Source organism: Bicyclus anynana, chromosome 8, assembly GCF_947172395.1.
Source record: "Bicyclus anynana chromosome 8, ilBicAnyn1.1, whole genome shotgun sequence".
Lineage (NCBI taxonomy): Eukaryota > Metazoa > Arthropoda > Insecta > Lepidoptera > Nymphalidae > Bicyclus > Bicyclus anynana.
The window spans coordinates 17270503-17295644 of NC_069090.1; the positions used below are offsets into that span (position 1 = coordinate 17270503).

At 38.8% G+C, this 25142-nt stretch overlaps 1 protein-coding gene across 1 annotated transcript in view; it reads right to left on the minus strand.

The window, feature by feature from the left end:
- The window catches only part of LOC112048608 (calcium/calmodulin-dependent protein kinase kinase 1), a 142433-nt gene extending 117978 nt beyond the window's left edge, over positions 1 to 24455 (minus strand). The window contains exon 1 of the mRNA XM_052882991.1: positions 24212 to 24455. Coding sequence (XP_052738951.1) covers positions 24212 to 24244 — 33 coding nt within the window. The 5' untranslated portion in view covers positions 24245 to 24455. The remainder of the gene's footprint in view (positions 1 to 24211) is intronic.
- Between the last annotated feature and the right edge of the window lie 687 nt (positions 24456 to 25142).

Consider the following 25142-nt stretch of genomic DNA (forward strand, 5'->3'; position numbering starts at 1 on the left):
TCAATCACTTATTTTATTACAACCTTAATGAATAATGACAGTAGAGGAAAATTCCTTTATTTCCTCAACAGACAGGTCTTTTCAATATAGTGGAAATCTTTAACCTTTAACAGGAAAACGTCGTCTTTAACGTACAATCAGCCGACCTTCACCCGCCAATATGAAGTATAGCTGTAAAGCCTGCAGCGTCTGATGCCTGTAATTTCACCGACCGAGCCTTCAGACCGGAACAGTGTAATTTGTATGGCAGAAGAAATAAGCATGGTCAAGTAGTACTTATCAATATCAATACATCATCATTAATACATGTTTTATTGAAGTGTCTGTCTGTGTTTCCAAAATAATAGTATTTTCTCAGGCACTAATACGAGTAGTTATATTTAACACGTTACTAAAATACAAACATTTTTTTTTTATTTTTGTCTATCTGTCTCTCTGTTTGTCCTGGCTAATTTCTCAAACTGCTAAACCTAATGGGACTTTTACTGGGAGATAGAGGAGGTTATTGAGAAACGTATAGGCTACTTTTTATTTGGGAAAAATTAATAGTTTCTGCAGAATTTATGAAAACCTGATTTCGCTTTTAATAATAACGTTTTACATTAAAAAAGCCGACAATTTTCCTCGTAAAAATCGTCGTATTTTCTATAAGAATGCAATTTCCACAAAGCGCTTTCCAAATAGGTGGATGCAGAATGGGTACTCGACGAGTGAGCTACGACCTTCAGTTCCGTTTCCACTATTACATCCCTTGGAATTTCCCCGAAGTGAAATAAATAATGTTCAGTCGTTTCCGCCTTTACCCCGTTCCTTTTGTTTGAGGGGTGTTATTATTGCATCTACCTTCCAATTATTGTCGCTTACTTAAAATGTCTGATTATTAAAATTTTTTTAGCGTCGCGGTCGTTACGAACTTAATTTTCGACAAGTAATCCTTGAATAGCATAAATATTTTGTAATTTACCGATTTTTTAAATTCTTATACCACAACAAAACCACGTTATTTGTGAGTGTCATCTATACTAATATTATAAAGCTGAAGAGTTTGTTTGTTTTATTTAACGCGCTAATCTCAGGAACTATTGGTCCGATTTGAAAATATCTTTCAGTGTAAGATAGTCCATTTATCGAGGAAGGTTATAGGCTATATTTTATCTCCGTATTCTTAAGGGAACGGAAACTATAAGGGTGAAACCGTGGTTTCAACCGTTCATGGTTCCGGGCGTCGGTTAGAAAAAACTATTAACATAAGTATAATTAGAATCGAATAGAAAGTCAGAAACTGTTTCTAATACCACACAAGACTTGAACCACAAATACACACGAGAACAAGAGAACAAAATCTTGAAATGTATAAGAATTCATCAGTTTTGCAGCCGATTTTATCAATATCACTGGCAATAAACTTGAATGAAAATCCTTGTATTTAATGTCTTCAGGCTAACTCGAAGATCCGAGATATTACAGAGGGAAAGGAAATTCTAATATCAATAGAGGCAAAACGAACAAATTTCACAATTTTGTTGTTATGACTCTTTATCTATCTATTCATCTTTTCTATCTAATAAATTATTTTAAACACAAGCATAAAGAAAAATTCTATTATAAAGTGTTGTACACAAGGACTTTAATTACTGTAGGGACTGTGCGTGCTAAATGTGCGAAATAAAAAAATCTCCAATACGGTCCTCAGGGTAAGCAGTGCATTTTTGCTTCTATGAAGTGCACGCCACTGTACACAAATCATAAAAATGTTGGGAATTAATTATTGCTGTCCGTTGTATTTAGTTTTAAATACTACTTACAGATGGTGATAACAAAAAATACCTATGTGAGCTTAGAGTTTTATGAGAGTGGTCTTGTTTTAATATTCATTATTATATACCTCATCTCTATGTAACTGCCCACCTCTATGTGACTGCCCACTATAGCATATATATGGCCACGATAACAATACGAATACGATAAGAAGGCTCAGTGTTACACAGCGGGTGATGGGACGAGCTATGCTCGGAGTATCTCTGCGTGATCGAATCAGAAATGAGGAGATCCACAGAAGAACCAACATACATCAACGCAAAGCTGAAATGGCAATGGTCGGGGCATTTAGTTCAAATATCCGATGGGCAAGGGTGCCAAGGACAATAGTGAGAAAATTCTCAGATAAGCAGGTTTCCTGGCGATGTTTTTTCTTCACCGTTTGAGTTTGGAGGTGCATGTCCTGGATCTACGCCCTCCGAATCGAAGGACATATCCATTGGGCTATCACGTCTCTCCTACTCGTTATATACAAAAACTCACATATCCAATTAGCAGAGAAACCAATAAAAAGACGAAATTATAAAAAGTTTAGAACTGCGAAGTTACCAGTTGAAAACTAGGCCACGCTGCGGGAACAACTAAAGCTGCGCCTTGCCACCAAGTTGCATTTCTTTTGTTGCAGAACGACTCTCAGAAAAGAAATATCGCGGGAGAGTTTTATCCATTTCTCTGTTTCAAGGAGTATTTGTAGATAGTAAATAAGTGTGTACACGGAAGCCGTAATAACCCAGTGGATATGATCTCTGCCTCCGATTCCGGAGGGTGTGGGTTCGAATTCGCTTCGGGGCATGCACCTCCAACATTTCAGTTGTGTGCATTTTAAGAAATTAAATATCACATGTCTCAATCGGTGAAGGAAAACATAGCGAGGAAACCTGCATACCAGAGAATTACTTAATTCTCTGCGTGTGTGAAGTCTGCCAATCCACATCCGCGTGGTGAACTATTGGCCTAACCCCTCTCATTCTGAGAGGAGACTCGAGCTCAGCAGTGAGCCGAATATGGGTTGATGACGACGAAATAAGTGTGTATGTATTGATATAGAATCCACAACTTCATAATTTTTGAGCCATTTTTTCTCAGATTAAGACATGGACATCCATCTATACTAATAGTATAAAGAGAACTAAATTGATTTTAAAAATTTCTTTACCACTTGAAAGTCACGTTATTTGTGAGTTTCAAATACTATACTTTATCCCCGTATTCTCACGGAAACACGAATTCTGAGGGTGAAACCGGCCGGGGAGTTGGCTAATCTATACTAATATTGTAAAGCTGAAGAGTTTGTTTGAACGCGCTAATCTCAGGAACTACTGGTCCGATTTGAAAAAATCTTTCAGTGAGTATAGAGGAAGGCTATATTTTATCTCCGTATTCTTACGGAAACGCGAACCACACGGGTGAAACCGCGCGGCGTCAGCTAGTATGATATATAAATTAAAGAGTAAGACTGCGGGACACTACTAGTATTGCGTTCTCATATAAGAAACGCAAAGCATTCCGTCGGGTGCGATTCAATTTCCTTTGCAGCACAATTTCTGTTCACGTTTCCAGCGGCTCTGCATACACTTAGCTCCGCCGCGTGCGTACAAAGGCGCTGCCTTGTTTTGTACGAAACTATTTAAACGTTAATGTTAGCTTTTACTTGCTCTTGTGATCTTGTCAACGTAATCTCGACGGCATAACAGCGCCAAACTGTTCACTAGTGGGTACTGCTAGTACTGAAACACTAAGTTTTTGAGGCTCTCTCTTTCAGTGGGGTACCACTATCACTTTCCCCACTCACTGTACATCGCCGATAGTTTTAAACGATTATAGAACCAGTTTCGTATCATAAATAAATATTTTTTTAGAGTTCCGTAGCCAAATGGCAAAAACGGAACTCTTATAGATTCGTCATGTCTGTCTGTGCGTCCCCCATTCTTAAAACTGAAAGATGCTTCCAAAGTGGTAAAATGTGTGCAGCCCTGTAACTTCTAAAATAAGAGAATGATCAATTTAAAAGAAATATATGATGTACAAACAAACTTGCAAACTTCCACCAAAAATTGGTTTGAACGAGATCTTGTAAGTACTTATTAAATAAAATTAAATTTAATGTACCTAAACTGTCAATGAGAAAATGTCGGCAGTACAATACATTTCAACTATCACAAGCACATCGCAATTACTGCAAAAACAAATTCTTGCAGAGATCTTGTGATAAATATAATAAGAAATACCAACATATTGATATATTCTTTTATAAGTACGGAATGTTTGCGTCTGCACTCAGGAAATGTGATTAATACGTTTCCTGATTGCAGATGTAAGCCTTACGTTAGACAAATGTATACGAGCCAAAATAAAAAATTAAATGTATCTATTATATTATTATTTATGTACTTTTGTAACTCTTTCTTAATTTATATGTGAAAACTTCGCTGGCTTAATGTCAACAACTATATATGTTTAATTTTAAGTAATATGTAAAGCTGTTTGTTTTCCTTTAATAAATAAAAAAAAAAAAAAAAAAAAAAAGTAGTATACGGCATAAATCGTAATTAAATTAACGAGTCCGACTCGCACTTGGCCGCTTTTTTTATATTTGCTACATTAATTACTTAACTGTTTTAGCTGCTTAAATCCCACATCTCTAGTACTATTTTCTTTAACGTTTCTTACCCTTTTGCATTACAGAAGGGCTGGGTATTTTTTGCGCAAAGGATAAGCCTGTCTGTCCAGCCCGGATATGTCAATCCACTAACATAGTTAAGTTTACGGAAGTTTAACAATTTTCTGTATAACTTTACTTATTTTCATACAGTAAGCAAAACTGTACTGTGAAAAATATTAGAAAATATAAAGATAAAGATATTAGAAAATATAGAAGAAAAACAATCGATTTGCTTAAATTGATATAAAGGCCCTAACTCACGTACTGATGATATCATACGTAGTGTAGGTACGATTATGCTATGATATGGTATTACATGTATAATGATATATAATGCTTTGTTCGACCGGACGCAGGAGCCGGATGTTAAACGAAAATAGGATTACAGATTTACGACTGAATACGATTTAAGCGTTTTATGTGAGATTTCATCGCTTAATGATATTGCTTAACAAGTGTTAACATACGAGTAAATAGGGTTGTGTGGTATAACCTCCTATCATCATCATCATCATTATCAACCCATATTCGACTCACTGCTGAGCTCGAGTCTCCTCTCAGAATGATAGGGGTTAGGCCAATAGTCCACCGCGCTGGCCCAATGCGGATTGGCAGACTTCACACATGCAGAGAACTAATAAAATTCTCTGGTATGCAGGTTTCCTCACGATTGTTTCCTTCACCGTTTGAGACACGTGATATTTAAATTCTTAAAATGCATTTGAAATTGAAAACAGAATTTGGAGGTGCATCCCCCGGACCGGATTCGAACCCACACCCTCCGGAATCGGAGGCAGAGATCATATCCACTGGGCTATCACGGCTCTCCGCTCAACCTTCTATATCCTATAGTATTTTTGATGGCCTCCGTGGTGCAGTGGTATGCACGGTGGATTTACAAGATGGAGGTCCTGTGTTTGATCCCCGGCTGGGCCGATTGAGGTTTCCTTAATTGGTCCAGGTCTGGCTGGTGGGAGGCTTTCGGTCGTGGCTATAGTTACCACGCTACTGGCAAAGACCGACAAGCGATTTAGCGTTCCGGAACGATGTCGTGTAGATACTGAAAGGGTTGTGGATTTTCATCCTCCTCCTAAGAAGTTAGCCCGCTTCTATAAAAAAATTAGAATGTAAAAACCAAAACATACAACCATTTCACCACCTTCAGTGGTTTTTTCAAGTTTTGTCAGTTTCTTACTTTATGTCAAGAGATAAAGACATAATTTGTCAATATCGGACGGCATCAAGGTGTTAAAACACGCTTTACTGATTTCTTTTATTTCTCTCACATTATTTTTCTTTCAAAAGTATTTTTAGTAAAAAGCTCAAATTAGATATAGATCTTTTATTTTTGGAAAACGCTTTGGTTTTGATGTGTTTGCGTGAAAAACGGAAAGCGTTAACATAGTAGAAATACTTATTAACCGTCATGTTGTCAATGTCACACGTCTTTCCCTGTCTCTTTGGTTAACTTACCAACGAGTCAGTAAAATCTATACTAATATTATAAAGCTGAAGAGATTGTTTTTTGTTTGATTGAACGCGCTAATCTCAGGAACTATTGGTCCGATTTGAAAAATTCTTCCTGTGTTAGATAGCCCATTTATTGAGGCAGGCTATAGGGTATATATATCCCTGTATTCCTACGGGAACGGGAACCACGCGGGTAAAACCGCGCGGCGTCAGCTAGTCCAGTTCCAAATAGGTACTTTATTACCTCGTTTCCACACTAATGTGAAATCAAATGATATGAATACCTGGAACCTCCCACGAATTTAGTTTTCAACATTCGTGGAATTACACTGCGTACTTGATAAAATGACTTCTATTAATATACGGATATAATGTCTGCTATCCACCAACGCACCAATAATAACCCTCAAGAGAAAAAGCTTGTGGATCCAAGCTTCCAGTCACGTGTACAAGGAAACTCGTAATAGATATTTGTAATGTGTATTATTGTAATAGTGCATTTTTTTTTTTTTTTTTTTTTTTTTTTTTTTTTTTTTTCCCGGGGGAGAAATCTCTTTGTGAGATACCCGACTTATTGGGGGACAAGACGGGTTATGTGGGACTTACCACTAAAACCCCCTCGGTGGCCACCCTCAGTGCATATTGGGATGCTCCGGGATCTCTAATAGTGCATACTCTACTACCACGTGTCTTTAATGATCGTCATCATTATTTTCATACATTACTGACTATTTTGAAATCTATACTAATATTATAAAGCGGAAAAGTTTGTTTGTTTGTTTGTTTGTTTGATTGAACGCGCTAATCTCGGGAACTACTGGTCCGATTTGAAAAATACTTTCAGTGATAGATAGCCCATTTATCGAGGAAGGCTATAGGCTATATTTTATTTTTTAAAAAATTAGGGATCCTTCCTGAAACTCCAATAATGTAACCCAAGGTATACATGGCGTGTGTTCGCGCCTTCCCAAAAGTCTGCTAATGCCCTCAAGCATTGTCATTGCTATTCAAAAGGCAAAGGGTTGCAAATACAGCAGTGTCATTCACTCGACCGTGAAATGACCCCACTCTCAACCAACACGCGCACGAGACGGTTGTAGCTTGCCAATTTGTCATCGGACCTAACCTTACTTACAATAAACCTTTTCAACCTTCTCCAATTTTTCTTTACCAGCGTGCGCTGCAAAAACTATTGATGTTAGAATAAAATAATGTACAACAACTTTGTAGAACACATCATTTTCTACAAAAAATATCGCGACAGCATATATCTATCTATCTATCTATCTATACTATAGTAAAAGAGTAGAAATCGAGTGTCTGTACTTTGACCAAATTTAACTAAAATCAAGTTAGGGCGATTAGAAATGAGCAATGGAATACAAAAATATTTTTTTTTTTATTTTTTTGCCTGTCTGTCTGTCTGTCTATCTGTCTGTCTGTCTGTCTGTCTGTCTGTCCTTCTGTCTGTATGTTCGCGCTATTCTCTGGTTCTGCTGAACGGATTTTGACGCGGATTTCACAAATAGATAAGCAAAGTTCAGGGCAACATATAGGCTTTGTTTCATTAAAATCGGACAGATAGAAAAAAAGTTATCTTGAAAAAACCGGATTGCTCAAATTGATTCGCAGGCGTTATTTGGAGAAACGAGTTTTCCACTAAAACTGTGTAATATCGATATTGAGGCACATATTCTATACTCAACTGACCAATTTGTTTGTTTATTTGGTTGAACGCGCGAAACTAATCTCAGGAACTACTTAAAAGTTCAGGTTCAAACTGAATAATCCTTTTTGTGTTTAAATAGTCACATTGTCTACTTTTTTATCGTATAATGTTATGCAAGATTTATTACTATAAAAAGAGCACGAATTTGGCGCAATAGCTATTAAATACTTATCTATACTCTATACTTATAATAAAACTGTAGGTAACAGGTCAAATTACAGAACTTTTTGATTAATTTAAAAAAAAAAAATATCATAGGGCATTATACAATCGATACTGCATTCAAAAACATTTTTTTTCGATTATTTGTCTGTCTGTCCCTATTTTTTGTTGACCGGGCATCACACTGAAACTACTGAATGAATTCAAATGAAACTTAGCACGGTTTGAGAACATAATACGGAGCATGTTAAAGAATACTTTTTATAGCGAAAATAAAATCAGAAGGGGGTGAAATAGGGGTTGAAAGTTTGTACGAAAAGTCCTCCTCTTTTCCTGTTCAATTTACCCAAGCACAAAAAACGCGCTTTAAACTTTATTATAGACCGGCATTCGGCCGGGAGTTTGTGATAGGGCCTTTGACCGTGACTACGGCAGGGCATTTTACTCAAGCACAAAAATCGGAACGCGCGGCCTTCGGCCGGGAGTTTATGATACAGCCTTCGACCGTGACTACGGCTGGGTATTTTACCCAAACAAAAAAGAGCGCGGCTTTCGGCCGGGGGTTTGTAATATGGCCTCTGATCGTGGCTACGGCTGGGCATTTTACCCAAGCATAAAAAACGGAACGCGTGGCCTTCAGCCGGGAGTTTATGATACAGTCTTTGACCGTGACTACGGCTGGGTATTTTACGCAAACAAAAAAAAGTGCGGCCTTCGGCCGGGGGTTTGTAATATGGCTTCTGATCGTGGCTACGGCTGGGCATTTTACCGATGCACAAAAAACAGAACGCGCGACCTTCGGCCGCGCACTGTGTTGTGACCCGGCCTTCGGCCGGGAGTTTGTGATAGAGCCTTCGACCGTGACTACGGCTGGGCATTTTACCGAAGCACAAAAAACGGAACGCGCAGCCTTCGGCCACTCACTGTATTGTAGCCCTGTCTTCGGCCAGGAGTTTATGATACAGCCTTCGACCGTGGCTACGGCTGGGCATTTTACCCAAACACAAAAAACGGAACGCGCGGCCTTCAGCCGGGAGTTTATGATACAGCCTTCGACCGTGACTACGGCTGGGTATTTTACCCAAACAAAAAAAAGCGCGGCCTTCGGCCGGGGGTTTGTAATATGGCCTCTGATCGTGGCTACGGCTGGGCATTTTATCCAAACACAAAAAATGGAACGCGCGGCCTTCAGCCGGGAGTTTATGATACAGCCTTCGACCGTGACTACGGTTGGGTATTTCACCCAAGCAAAAAAAAGCGCGGCCTTCAGCCGGGGGTTTGTAATATGGACTCTGATCGTGGCTAGGGCTGGGCATTTTACTGATGCACAAAAAACGGAACGCGCGACCTTCGGCCGCGCACTGTGTTGTGACCCGGCCTTCGGCCGGGAGTTTGTGATAGAGCCTTCGACCGTGACTACGGCTGGGCATTTTACCGAAGCACAAAAAACGGAACGCGCAGCCTTCGGCCACTCACTGTATTGTAGCCCTGTCTTCGGCCAGGAGTTTATGGTACAGCCTTCGACCGTGGCTACGGCTGGGCATTTTACCCAAACACAAAAAACGGAACGCGCGGCCTTCAGCCGGGAGTTTATGATACAGCCTTCGACCGTGACTACGGCTGGGTATTTCACCCAAGCAAAAAAAAGCGCGGCCTTCAGCCGGGGGTTTGTAATATGGACTCTGATCGTGGCTACGGCTGGGCATTTTACTGATGCACAAAAAAAGGAACGCGCGACCTTCGGCCGCGCACTGTGTTGTGACCCAGCCTTCGGCCGGGAGTTTGTGATAGAGCCTTCGACCGTGACTACGGCTGGGCATTTTACCGAAGCACAAAAAACGGAACGCGCGGCCTTCGGCCACTCACTGTATTGTAGCCCTGTCTTCGGCCAGGAGTTTATGATACAGCCTTCGACCGTGACTACGGCTGGGCATTTTACCCAAGCACAAAAAACCGAACGCATGGCCTTCGGCCGCGCACTGTGTTGTGGCCCGGCCTTCGGTCGGGAGTTTATGATACAGCCTTCGACCGTGACTACGGCTGGGTATTTTATCCAAACAAAAAAAGCGCGGCCTTCGGCCGGGGGTTTGTAATATGGACTCTGATCGTGGCTACGGCTGGGCATTTTACTGATGCACAAAAAAAGGAACGCGCGACCTTCGGCCGCGCACTGTGTTGTGACCCAGCCTTCGGCCGGGAGTTTGTGATAGAGCCTTCGACCGTGACTACGGCTGGGCATTTTACCGAAGCACAAAAAACGGAACGCGCGGCCTTCGGCCACTCACTGTATTGTAGCCCTGTCTTCGGCCAGGAGTTTATGATACAGCCTTCGACCGTGACTACGGCTGGGCATTTTACCCAAGCACAAAAAACCGAACGCATGGCCTTCGGCCGCGCACTGTGTTGTGGCCCGGCCTTCGGTCGGGAGTTTATGATACAGCCTTCGACCGTGACTACGGCTGGGTATTTTATCCAAACAAAAAAAGCGCGGCCTTCGGCCGGGGGTTTGTAATATGGCCTCTGATCGTCGCTACTACTGGGCATTTTACCCAAGCACAAAAAACGAAACGGGGTCGAAAATGTACATAGATTTTCACGCGGACGAAGTCGCGGGCATCTGCTAGTATGTAATATGGCTAGAGGCATAGACTACGGTCAGGTATGTGGGACTCGCTGGCTGACTAGAATACTAAAACCCAGTGGAACCTACTTCACACAAATCATTTTGATTACATATCTAAAATAGTCAAACAACAATTAAATTGAGCAATTAAGGATCAAAATGAATGGAGACGCAATGTTTAGTCTTAGATTGATAAACATTAGTATTTGACTATAGGCTAATTAATAGGCAACTTAGTGTTTGTTAGCTGCTATAAATAGCAAATGACATCATTCATGTGATCTGCTAATTTTTGTTGATGGGTAGCGGCAGCGAAGGGTTCATGCAAGCCGATCTATCTATTAATATCTATTGATATATATAGTTCGAATACGTAAACTATAAGCTGACTTACCTATTTAATAAGGGCCAGTGCACACCTGATGGCGCGTTGAAAAAGCGAATCTACACCAAGATCCAGTAATGTCGTTTTCGTCATTATAAAGCAACTGAAAACCCTGCAGCCTATGCTTCTACCATAGATACTTCTTAAGGAGTTTTTTTTTTTTTTATTCTTTACAAGTTAGCCCTTGACTACAATCTCACCTGATGGTAAGTGGTGATGTAGTCTTAGACGGAAGCGGGCTAACTTGTAAGGTGGAGGATGAAAATCCACACCCATTTCGGTTTCTACACGGCATCGTACCGGAACGCTAAGTCGCTTGGCGGTACGTCCTTGCCGGTAGGGTGGTAACTAGCCACGGCCGAAGCCTCCCACCAGCCAGACCTGGACCAAATCTCAATCTGCCCAATCGGGGATCGAACCCAGGACCTCCGTTTTGTAAATCCACCGCGCATACCACTGCGCTACGGAGGCCGTCAAAAATTTGGATCATGATGGCTTTGGGATATAGGTAACAAAGGTCCAGACTTATTTGTCCTAATGTAAAGAGTTAATTCCTTCAGTTCAGTTTAGTCCTTCAGTTTCAGCACGACATTTAGTGTCGTGGCAACATTTCGCGAGACACTTTTCTTACATTTTCTTAACATTTTTCGAAACCTGAGCAGACTTGAGAGAGTGGCCGTAGAGGCATGTTAGCTCTGGAGAGAGTTGATTAAGCTATTAAGTATTACTGCATTCCTGCCAAAGTGTCTGAACCTTTGTCGTAAACATTAAATGCACATGAGGCACTTATGCCTTACTGTCCCGCGTGGTTCCCGTCCCTGTAGGAATACGGGGATAATATATAGCTTACAGCCTTCCTCGATAAATGGGCTATCTAACGCTGAAAAAATTTTCAAATCGGACCAGTAGTTCCTGAGATTAGCGCGTTCAATCAAACAAACAAACTCTTCAGCTTTATAATATTAGTATAGATTGCACAGGGAAGCGCATAGCACGAGGTATTCCTTGTACACTCTGCGAGGTAGTTGCTCTGTTAAACCATACAGTCTTTTAAAATAATATTCCCTATATAGGGGCTCGTCAGAACCGGCCCCGTTATGAAAACGTTGATAATTTTGACCCTTGTTTCAGCCCCTTTATAAATTTTGATTTCCCGAGCGTATATTATCCTTGTTCATACCCTTGTACATTATAATAATTCATGTGTATAAGATTATTACAATTGTTGCAGAGAATAGGCTAAAGAATAAATAAGTCTGGCCTGCTACGATGTAATTGAAAGAAAACTTTAATAAGCTTCAATCTTATTTTTTTCATATTTGCATAGGAGTGGTTGGTACCGAGGACAGCAAATAATCTGTTTAATAATTACTACACTCTTATGTTAGTTCTGTTGTCAGAATGTTCTCTTTTTTGTAGTTATTTTTATAAGTTAACTAGCTAACCGCGTAAAAAGAAGAAAAAGAAAATGTTTTTTTTTTTTCAGTAAAAGTGGTAAGTTAGGCATATGTGTATTGTATTCTTATAATCATCATCTGCCAGTAAAAGTCGCGTCAAAATCAGTTCAGCCGTTTCAGAGATAAGGAGGAATTAACAGATATGACAAAAACATAAGAAATCTATTCAGTAACAAGTACCGTAAACGTATTATTTCATATACATTTAGTGAAAAGCTCACAAAGTACGGCTAAATTTAATATAACTAGCAATTGCCCACGGCTTCGTCCGCTTTTAGGAACTTTCAGGAGCTTTCTTTTTCCATCGCGAGAACATTACTTTTACTATGTATTCCATAATCCTACTAACGAGAATGTTGAACTATTTTATGAAGATCTAAATAATGCCCTCAACCGAGAGAGAAACAAACAAATAAACAAACTCACTTTTAAATATTGGATAGAAGCAGGCGTTACTTTGCGGAAGTTCATCATGATTATATAATGATTTATTTATTTTGCTATCATCCGCGAAAATCCGACAAACCCATGCGACAATGTCACCCAGCAGGGCTAGCACGGGCAAGGGAGAAATTTATCCACGGGGACAGGATAAAACGTTTATCCCCCACACTCGTTTTATCCACTCACCGCACATGGGCACGCCGGTGGATATAATATCCCCGGTGGATAAACGGAGGGAAAGACTTGTCAACCCATTTGTATATCTATACTAATCTATACTAATATTATAAAGAGGTAAAGTTTGTAAGTTTGTAAGTTTGTCACATTTTTTAAATGGGGTAATCTTCGGAACTACTGGTTCGATTTTAAAAATTCTTTCACCAGTAGAATGCTACATTATCGGGGAGTGCTATAGGCTATATTTTATATTGATATCATATATATTAGCCGAGTTATCACAGTTTTTGTCATACAGGTCGGACTGAAAATCCTCTTAAACAGACTTATTCGCATGCGCTGCCTTAACTATTGTGTAAAATTGAAATTAATGTATGGAGACTTTATGTATCTTTAAAAGTTCTACAAAAAAGTCCGCGACATCATATATCTACCTTCTATATATTAGCAGATATAGTACCTTTTGTGTTTTAAAAATTATTAATTTTATATACTTAGGTTTACGTCATTATTTATACAACTAAACTTTAATCCTTATTAAAATAAATTATTTAATAATCACAAGGATATTATGGAGATAAGATTTGCCCTTTACAGTATGTTAATTACTTAAATAGTTTCGGAGATAATACAAAATTTCTAAAAGACGCAGAAATTCCGCTATATGACGCCCGGCGCTTTCATTTATGTAGTTCTCGTTCCCGTGTGAATATGGGGATCAAACATAGCTTATGACACTCGCAAATAACGTAGCTTTCTATTGGTAAAACAATTTTCCAAATCGGTCCAGTAGATCCAGAGATTACCTCTTACAACCACACGAACTTTACCTCTTTATATTATTAGCATAGAAGTCTCTATTTAGAGTAGTGGTAGGGTAGGGGTAGAGGTAGGGTAGTGGTAGGGTAGAGGTACGGGTAGGATAGGGAAGTGGCAGGGTAGGGGTAGGGTAGGGGTAGGATGGGGGTAGGGTGTAGGTAAGGTAAGGGTAGGGTAGGGGTAGGGTAGGCGTAGGGTGGGGGTAGGGGTAGGGTAGGGGTAGGATAGATGTAGGGGTAGTAGTAAAGTTGACATCGAAATTTACGCGGACGAAGTCGCGGGCGTCCGCTAGTTAGAACCATAAATTCGAAATCATTGATTGATCGATTGAGCAACAATCAATCAATCATTTATCTATCTATCTATCTATATTTATCTATACTTATAATAATCTATCTATCTATCTATACTTATAATAAAACTGGTCGAATTCTTTGTAACATTTTTGACGGACTCCGTGGCGCAATGGTATGCGCGGTGGATTTACAAGACGGAGGTCCTGGGTTCGATACCCAGCTGAGCCGATTGAGGTTTGAGGATTGCATCATCACTTACCATCAGGTGAGATTGTAGTCAAGGGCTAACTTATAAAGAATAAAAAAAGTAAAAAAAAAAAACAAAATCTGTTTAAGATTATTAAATTTTATCAGACTTCAAATAACTTTCCTCGTTAGTATCACTATAATGAAGTTTAAATTTTTCGAAAAACTTCTCATTGTAAAACGTTAAATGACTTTTAAACACAGTCTCATTAGCCGCTGCAGCGTTTAATGACAAAAGAATGGCTTAATGAGTTTACGACAATAGCACGGGGTGGCTGAGTCAGCAAGTTTGCGGTCATGACTGGACCTTGCAATTAACAATTAACCTTTATAATATTAGTAGCGAATGCCCGCGACATCGTCTGTTTTTACTAACTCTGCGGGAAGATTTTTCCGGGATAAAAATTAGCCTATGTTCTGCTCCAATGTCTAATTTATCTCTTATAACTTATACTTAATTTCATCTAAATCGATTAAGTGGTTTAGCCGTAAAAGGATATCAATCAGACAGTCAGACCTGTACTTTCGCATTTATAATAACACTAGCAGACGCTGCGCGGTTCCACCCGCGTGGTTTCCGTTCCCGTAGGAATACGGGGATAAAATATAGCTTAAAGCACTTGGGGATAGTGTAACTTTCCAACAGGCAAAGATTTTTTCAAATCGGTTTAGTAGTTACAGAGCCTATTCAATGGAAACTTACCATCACACAATCAAATCTATCCTTTTAATATTAGTATAGATTGCTAAGGATTTTTATCTAATTTTATTTTTGTTGTATTTTTTTATTTTAAGATTTAGTGAAAAAATATTAAAGCAGTTACAATATTCTAAAGATCTTGATTTTTCTTTTAATTTTAATTTTTTTTTTCTTTCAATTAAACATTCTTCCTTCTCCGCTCATGTTGTTCCTTTGCCCTGCCAAAGTTAAGTACTTACCCATATACTAGATCTGCTTTGGATATTAGTTTTTGGAGTTAATTGCTCTTTCCAAATATCCATTTAGCTTATCCGTTTACTTTTCGAGCTCATCGCTAACAGACTAATAGACGCAGTGTAGGACTCATTTTATAATACGTACCTAGTTGTAGGTATGTATTGTATACAGCCATCATTACGTTTTGCTAATGGTCCAGATCTTTATTTAAAATTCAATGCACAAGTTACTGATAAACTAAATAAAAGAAACAGAGAAGTCAATATTCAGTTACGAACTTCAGTCTCAGTATTTCTTAGATAAAGAAAAATAGTTGTTCGTCAAAGAAAACTGTATCGAAGAAAAATATTATTATAAGGACGAGGTATCGTAAAGCGAATTTCAATGACTTTTAATTAAAAACCAGTGAACAGAGAGCTCGAGATTGTTTCAATACAAACTACGGACTTGCGGCTGTCAAAAGAGAGTGACTCAAATTAATTTTGTGGTCAAAAATGTTAAAAGACAAAATAATCATATCGCCCAAAAAAAAAAGAACTATCAGACGTGGCCTAGGCCTGAGTAGTTCCCGTACCTGTGCGAATACGGAAATAAAGTACCTATAGCCTACGTTACTCAGTGAAGATGTAGCTTTCTAATGGTGAAACATTTTAAAAAATTGTTTCAGTAGTTTGTGAATTAAATCGTAACAGAGAAAAGCATTATATATCTTATGAGGAGTTTATATGATTTATTAGCGACAACCACTAGACAAAATATAACTTTCATCGGAATAAAAAACCGTAACATAAACAAGGATATATAATGAAAAAATGTATCCTAGCCTAGATCTCGGCTTACGCGTGTAAAACTGGAGGTCTTTTAGGATTGGGCCGTCACCCGCCCGCCATTACACGTATCCGAGGGTCCGGACCGGCCCAGACCCAGTTAAACCCGAGATGGGGCTTATGTGACAAGCTGTGACCCAACTGGTACCCTTTTTGGGTCTCGTGTGATAATATTTATAAATAACCAGTTGATGCCTGCTACTTCGTCATTTTTTTCTACAAACTTGCAAAGAGCCTTATACGACCTTAACCCGACCCTGTAGCAAAATCCGTTTTTAGCAGACGTCTATTAACCATAAACTATTCCTGCCAATCTTCTTTGTATGTCTGTTTGATGAGTGATCTTTCGAACAGAGTTTTAAGGAAGTTAGGTTAAAAATAAATAGATACATCCACATAATGAGGATCCAAAATACCTACTTCGTACTAACATTTTTAGATGGTAGGTTCGACGCAACACAGTTATACGACATAATTGTGGATTGTTCCACAGGAATAGAACTTTGAACTCTATAGCTGGTTATGGAAATCGATATTTTCCTACTAGGGGGTGGGTAGAAAATAGGTTTTTACCACTGAAACGAAAGCAATCATGAGTAAACTTACCCTTCTATGCCGCCAACCCACCTAGCCGTCAGGAAACAGCTCCCTAACCACCTTGGTAACATGGCTTCACAGATACTCGCACTAGGCCACGAACTTAATAATAACAAGTTGTTGACTTTTGACACACAAGGATTAAATCAAATTAATACAAGAAGTCTAGAAGTACCAAATTGCACGTAGCACCGTGTGGTCTCTGTGTTTTTTGTCGTATGCAATCGAAATACTGCGTACGAACTCCGCCCGTGTCGTACTAAACTGTTGGGTCTCAAATTATGGCCGGTTGCTCGCATTCGAGCTCTAAGGTAATCTTTTCCTAATTACTCTCAAACTAGTGAATAACCTACTCAAATCAAGGGACTATCGAGAAGAAATAATAATTAGAATATAGATATTTACGAACACTACGAGTAGATGCGGAAAATTTTCATTATTAAATATTTTTAAAGAGAAGGTTTTGTTTTCAGTTAAGCATAAAATAAACAGCCTTGTGAAGCCTTGAAGAAAAAGCATTAACCACGTTATAGAGGTCTTACAGTAGGCTCGGTACTTGTTACAGTTTGTTAGACTACTTTAAATAGTTCATCAAGGGAAGAACTATCGTCATGCAAGCCTCTGCTACTATAATAGTACAGAGTGATGTAATGGAGCTGATACACCCAGCCCAAATTTTTGAAGTGATAAATTCGAAGGTAAACCGCTTCGTAACGTAAGGCGTTACAGTGTCACACTGTATGGCTTCCCTTTCACTCACGCATACGGCAGCACGTTTAATCTGACCGATTTGAATTTTTTTGGTTTTGGTTTCACCAATGGAAAGGTAAGATATAAGGGACTAGCATAGGCTATATTTTATCCCTATATTCTATGGCAATGGGAACTACGCGGGTAAAATATATTATAATAAGATAATTGGCCAACTGTATACTTGTCAATCCGCGTTGTCAGTGTTTGCTTATCAGAGCTTGTTTACACTTTCCGGTGGGAGTCAAATAAATAAGGATTGCTGTCGGTCTAGGTTACAGCCCTACTTGTAATAAATGTAAAAATTTTCTTCTACTAGCTGACTGGACAAATGATGGCTCAACTGCTTCCTGGTGATTTGCTAAATCATTGTCATACATACGATAAAGTCAAAAATATACATACGTATATCTTTTGGTTTTGGTATCCATGAGGTCACTGCCGCCGGGCATGCGGGTTGGTCATTCGCAGGGCTAGGTTTGTCTACACCGGTGTCACTGCTGCCCGACACCGGCCTGTGCCATTTATAAAAATCTAGCCATATGAGAATAGTTAGTTATAGTCATTAGTCGGTCACCAGAGCCTCGTCAGTAAATCTGCAGCACCACGAGCAAGAAGCGCCTGCAATATCGTCATACAATAAGGGAATAAATGCATGTTACGTAACAAACACTGCTTGTGTGTACTACAAGTGTTTTTCGGGATCTCGTTAACCAAAAAAAGCGTTTTTTTAACGATGACACATCTGTCACAGGCGGGCGCGTGTCAGATAGCGAGTGTTGACACGGTGGCGTGCGCTGATAACATCGCAACACTGCTTGTCCACAAGTGACTTATTTTTACAAGCTATATAATATACTAGTAGGTACTTAATATTTATGAAAATTGATGCATAAAATATCATGAGCAACGATTAATGGGTTAACTTTTGGTGTTAACAAAGGGCATTAAAAACTTTGTTAAAATTGTAATTTTTCAAATTATATTCACGATAATTGGTAAATTGACTCCCGATCGTTGAAACGAGAATTTTAATGGTATTCAAATGGAATAAAAGATTACACTGACTTTTTCATAAACGAAATCCCGAGCGTTTGCTAGTAAAGTAATGTTGTAAGAGGAAAGATTTGTTTGTTTGTTTGAACTGTACGAGTATTGTACAGGCTATCAAACTACAGTACTGTTGAAAAATTCTGTCACCATTATAGTCCTTTATTATCAATGATGAACGTAGGCTATATTTTATCTCCGTATTCCCACGGTGATAGCCCAGTGGATATGGCCTCTGCCTTCGATTCCGGAGGCTCTGGGTTCGAATCCGGTACGGGATCACCTCCAACTTTTCAGTTGTGTGTATTTTAAGAAATTAAATATCACTTGTCTCAAACGGTAAAGGAAAACATCGTGAGAAAACCTGCATACCAGAGAATTTTCTTGATTCTCTGTGTGTGTGAAGTCTGCCAATCCGCATTGGGCCAGCGCGGAGGACTGTTGGCCTAACCCCTCTCATTCTGAGAGGAGACTCGAGCTCAGCAGTGAGCCGAATATGGGTTGATAATGATGATGATGATGATGATGATTCCCACGGTAACTACACGGATGAACCCGTGGTGCGTCTGCTACTCATATAAAGAATAACGTAACACTAAATTACTAAGAGTACTTAGGTTGTGTTGTGTTGACGTATTCGACCGTATTTCGACAGACGGGCCGCAGTTTGCGACCGCTGGTGAAATTCTCACGACTAATGACCTTCTTTAATGAGGGTCCTTACCGCGAAACACATGTAAAACAGTCTAACCCCGACTATTGTATCGCTTCTTTATGTTTTGTTTAGGTTCAAGTGATGCAAATTACTCTAAATAGCATTAAACACAAAATAACCCCTCCCCGTTATGGAACCTTCGTAATTTTAATTTTTACTTTTCGACTTTAATTATCGCCATAACATGACATAACTTGACGTTTCAAAAGTGCTTGTAAACTAAGCCTAATAGAAATAAATTAATGTTGAGTAAACATTTCGAAGAATTGCTTATAATAAAACAAGTCGTCTAACTTTGTTAGAACTCATCTCACATCATCTATTTAAAGTCTCTTACAAATGCAAATGCCTATATATTGATGAAACAGTTTTCATGTATGGCTTTCTTATTAATGGTCTAAGATGGCTTCATAATAAAACTTTTCATCGCCATCATTAATAGCCGATGGACGTCCACCGCTGGATATAGATATCTTGCATGGACTTCCAAACAACACGGTCTTGAGCCTCCAGCATCCAGCGACTCCCTGCAACCTCCTTGAGTACCTCGGTCGACCTAGTGGGGGGTCGCCCAACACTGCGCTTTCCGATGCGGGGTCACACCTTGGGACTCCAACGTTTCCGTCTATTACCATTTCAATTTTGTGACTCGCTCAGCCATGTCGGTATTTTGGTTCTTGTGCGGATAATAAAACTTTTAATACCCATTAAAATATTTTATACCTATTATTCTCTTCGCTTTACACCGAAGCTATTTATTTTAATGTTCTTTAAATCTATATCACTCAAACAGAAGTAAGAAATTAAAGTAGAAAAAGTGTTTGGGTCACTAGCAATCAATGATACGGAGCCCCGGACTTCAGGGGCCTCTGACGTGTGACAGCAAAAATGTGCTTCCAGAAAAAAACAAAACAACCAACATGTAACCTATACCTTACCTATGTAAAATGAGTACCAAAATATTTGTTATAACGTATTACACAAGATGTAAAATTTTTTGAGTAAGGGAATTGGGAGCTTTTTGGGAAAATTGTCGGATTTGCCGCTTGTCTATTGGGCCCCCTAATTTTGATACAAAGCCCCTTCAAGGCATGCTACGCTACTGGTCACTAGTCACGCACGACTAGCTAAGCTAAGTATAGTCTGCTATGAGGTTTTGCTCACTATAGTTTTGTGACACATACGTCCTGGCTAGCCAGTATTCCGCGCGCAGATTAACAACTACAGTAATCCGACAATTGCCCACTTCATGGTCGTGGTCGTGGTCGTAAATATAGTCTCAGCCAAACCATGGCCTTTGCGACCACGGCTAACGACCAGTGGCCGCTTAGCGCGCGAGCTCGCTTATGCCACTTATGCAGCGCGTGTGTAAGCTTGTAAAGCTACACTATACAACACGCACGGCATTGCAAAAATGCGCTGCCTAGTGCCTACCCTGAGGACTTATTACGATATAGGATCGTTGGAAGAAAGAAATTTTTGTATTAAATGTGTATACAGGGTAGCTCGTTCTATCGCCTTCTCTACTGTGTGACTCTAAGCCTTATGTGCCTACCCTAGTTAAGCACGTAGATAGAACCGTATATAATAATATATTATGCGCAGAAATAAACGCCAATCAAAACCGCACGAGATGAAATTAACTTCTTGAATTAAGATCAAAAGATCTCATTTAGCAGCTTCCACAGAACACGAACGTTGTTGTAGTTTCTGAATTAATTTGCGCGCAAGTTTACAGTATAATGTAAACTGTTGGAATCAATTACACAGTGTTAGCGCAAACGCAAACAGAACATTAAACTGAGCTCGTCTTCGCAAATACTTGCTACTTACTTGTTGTATCTGTGATCTACGTAGACACACAGAGACGTCATCATATATAATAATATTGTATTTAGATTAGAACAATGCCAATTTAGCTTCCAAATTTGTCACTTACAAACCACAGGTTAAGAATAATTGGCAGATGGAGCGCACGGAACACGACGGTGTCGTAGCCGCTACAAATACAAAATTCAAAACCAATACATTCTCGAGTCAGTACGATACGAAACGTCGCATCAGTAACTTGCCGCATCAGTTACTTTCAATATTTTTCAAGAAAAATGGCGTCATAAGTTTGTAAATATTTTAAAAACTGTTCACTAAAGCTAAATAAATAAGAGCTAAATAAATATAAGTAAGTAAATATTAATATAAGTTTTTTATTTTTTTTTATTTTTATTTATTTTATTAATATAAGTAATTATTGTAAAATGTGTTAAATTTTGAAATACAAATTATGAAAGAAGTTTGCATATGCGGATGTCCAGGAGACATTTGGGGGTTTTTAATGGGTTTCATCGGCTTCAACACGCTGCTTGTATAGACTCATTCTGTATGATCTTTACTCTGTGTTACAAAAATACTAATTTATTTAAATTTATAATGTATATATTATTAAAAAGATTCATTAGATCGGTGATAAAAAGCGTGTGAAAACAGAAATCGGTTTCAATTATAATTCAAATGGCGCTAGATTCCTAACTCCCAATTTTGAATTTTCCGTATCAAAATCTAATTGAATAGTTCGCGCCTGTGAGGGTAGAATGAATTCTGGGTGTTCTATTTTTAAATCCCACAGTGGAACGATTGTCGGCTATACCCCGGTTAATTGAGGTTTACCTACTAGTCGCAGAGCCAGTGGTGGTCAAACGTTCGTCATTTCATAAAATCTGTGTCAGCTTATGATTGTAAAAAGTAGAAAAATATTAAAAGAGTTTGTTGTGGACTCCTTCTTTTTAGATTAAAGTGCGTGAGAAACTCTTCCAAACTTGTGAAAAATAAAGTCTTTACGACTTTATTTTTCATTTACTTAATTACATACAGTTTACAATACAGTTTATGTATTGACGATTCAAGGTGAATATACATGATTCTCGCTGCAAAACAAAATTTGATTATTTTGAGACTAGAGTTTAGCTTTCGCTTAGTAGGTAACAGATATCTAAGCCCTCAATAGTTTTATTAAAAAACAAATGTTTCTTCGATATATTAATGAGAAATCACATTCTAAGACATTTAACTTCGTGACAAACTTTCTCCAGAACTTTTAAAGTTGTTATCTTTATCGTTATCGTACAATACTTCTCTGTGGCAGTTAGTAGTATGGGCTGACAAACTTTCAGCTTTAATAAAATTACGTAAACCGGGCGGTCGCAGGCTCTCGGTCTATAAATACGAGTGCGAATTGTCGAACATTCAATTACTACACTGCGGGCTGATCGATTACATGCTGTTGATTGTTTTCGCCTCTGCCTCGATGGTCTAGTAGATAATCTATGCGGTTTCAAATAAGAAGAGCGTGAGTTCAAATAGCGCGTAAATATGCTTTCAAAAAATGACAATTCTATCTATATGGAATTAGAAGTTTTTTTTGGAAAAATCAAAGCTTTCAAGTTTTTAGAAGTAGTCTTTAGATTTCCATTCTTTTTTGAATTCGAGCTTTAATTCCTGAGTTTCAATTCATGAGTTTCAAATATTGAATGAAAGCAGGCATTACTTTGTATGTACGTTATGTATTTTGCTGTGCTCCGTGGAGAAATGCCAGAGGTCGTTATTCAGCTTTCAAGAATTTTGAATAACTCAGGTGTGACGCATTTTCTCATTTTCAGCTCTGAAAAGCTTATTTATTGGTAATTCTTACGACAGCGAAATAGAAGAAGGAAATTCCATTCGTCGGAATATATCATCATCATCATCAGCCGATGGACGTCCATTGCTGAACATAAGCCCCTTCAACCTTGTTATGGCATCTTTTTTTTATTCTCTACAAGTTAGCCCTTGACTACAATCTCACCTAATAGTAAGTAATGATGCAATCTAAGATGGAAGCGGGCTAACCTATTAGGAGGAGGATAAAAATCCGCACCCCTTTCGGTTTCTACACGGCATCGTATCGGAACGCTAAATCGCTTGGCGGTATGTCTTTGTCGGTAGGGTGGTAACTAGCCACGGCCGAAGCCTCCCACCAGCCACCACTGTCTCGTTTTTTTATGTAAGTAGAAAAGTTCACCGATTACCGATTAGACAGATTTGGATAAGTAATTATTTTTTATCGTATAATAAAATATATCGGTGTACTTAAAACTGGCTTAAATCTTATATACCTAATATAAAAATGTTGTATGTCAAAGTGTTTGTAGTCACACTCCTCCGAGGCTCGACCAATATATAGTTTTTTTTTAATATTTTATGTAGTTATAATAACATAATTCTTGACCCTCATACTCCTACGCTCATTTTTTATTCGCGATTTTGTGTATCAAAGAAATTAATTATGGCAGAACAACATTTGCCAGGTCAACTAGCTTACATATAAAAGTGGAACCACCGCTGTATAGAATAAAAACAAATATCCAGTCATTCTCAAGTTAGCGTGCTGCAGCATCTATACTAATATTATCAAGCTGAAGAGTTTGTTTGTTTATTTGATTGAACGCGCTTATCTCAGGAACTACTGGTCCTATTTGAGAAACTATTCAGTGTTAGATAGCTTATTTATCGAGGAAGGCTATAGGCCCATATTCCTACGGGAACGGGAACCACGCGGGTGAAACCGCGCGGCGTTAGCTAGTCTGTCATATTACTACTACATCCACAAGTGGAACCAATTCCGGGATCATATGAATGATAGGTTTCTCTCACTTAAACTCGAAAACAGCTTCATATTTTTTATTGTTTTATTCTTCACAGGTGTGGTCAAGATCATCACCAGCTGGTCTATTCACTATAAAATATCTACCAGTAAGCACCGGATGACATTTGTTACATAGAATCATAATTTCGTAGGTATATTATGTCAACATTACGTCAAAGATAGTGAATTAGCCTGCTGCTAGTTAAAAAAGCGGTTAATTTACAAAGTAATACGAAGGTAGGTCAGAGGTAGGTTAAAACCTATAGTTTATGACAAAATAACCTTAACCTTTGATACAACGTAATCCAAAGTTGCATAAAGTGCAGGTAGGTAGGCATTCAAAGAGGAGGAAAAAACAGAATCACTCACCGTCCCGCCTCCGCACTTAACGTCCTCAGCCATTTAGCACCAGCTACCATAACACAATGGGGAGCACAATAACACCATGCAACAACAAATCAAACTACCACACACCCACGACTCAAATAGAATCCGCCACAATTAAAAAAAATAAAGTCACCACTCCGATACGCCAATTCGAAAATGGAATGTTTACAAGTAATTGTTTACATTTGGATTTGGAACGCGACTGGTCCGTTCCGATGTTTGGTGGTGACTGGATGCGCGCGCCGTCCCGTTACCATGGCAACCAGGGGGCTGGTTAGGTTACTTGTCATGTATCCAGTAAAGTATTTTAATATTATGTTAATCTGGTCTAATTGTTTCGTAATACATGCCTCGATATTGGTGGAATTATGGCAGCTAGGAAGGTATAAACTAAAAGTGACGATAGAACACTTCGGTGAGCAATGTCTATTTGTAGGCGATTGTTTGCGATATTGCTCGCCTTGCTATCAACACGTGCTATCGCCATAACACCTGGGCAATATAATCGGCGCCCAGTAAAAAGAGCACTTATTAAAACTTTGATTAAGTATACATAAGTAATAATAGTGCCTTTTTTATGTTGTAAAGGCTTGACTACAATCATGCCTCCAAGAGTACGTAATAGTAGGAGAGCCGAAGAGGGGATTTTTGCAGTTACTCGAGCGCGGCAGATAAACATAAGGGACACCTTCCAGTTGTTGAGTACCTCCACCAAGTATGAGCTCTTATTATTGGGCATGTTTAGGGCAACCAAAAAAAGCTAACTTGAGAAATACTCAACCAGCACGTCAGATTATGATAAGGTGAGTTGATAGCTAAAAACTGCACATTTCGAAAATCTAATGATTTGAGCATAACGTAATGGAATGGGAGGGTTTCAAAGGTAAAAAATAAGTCCCTTATATTTTAGTTC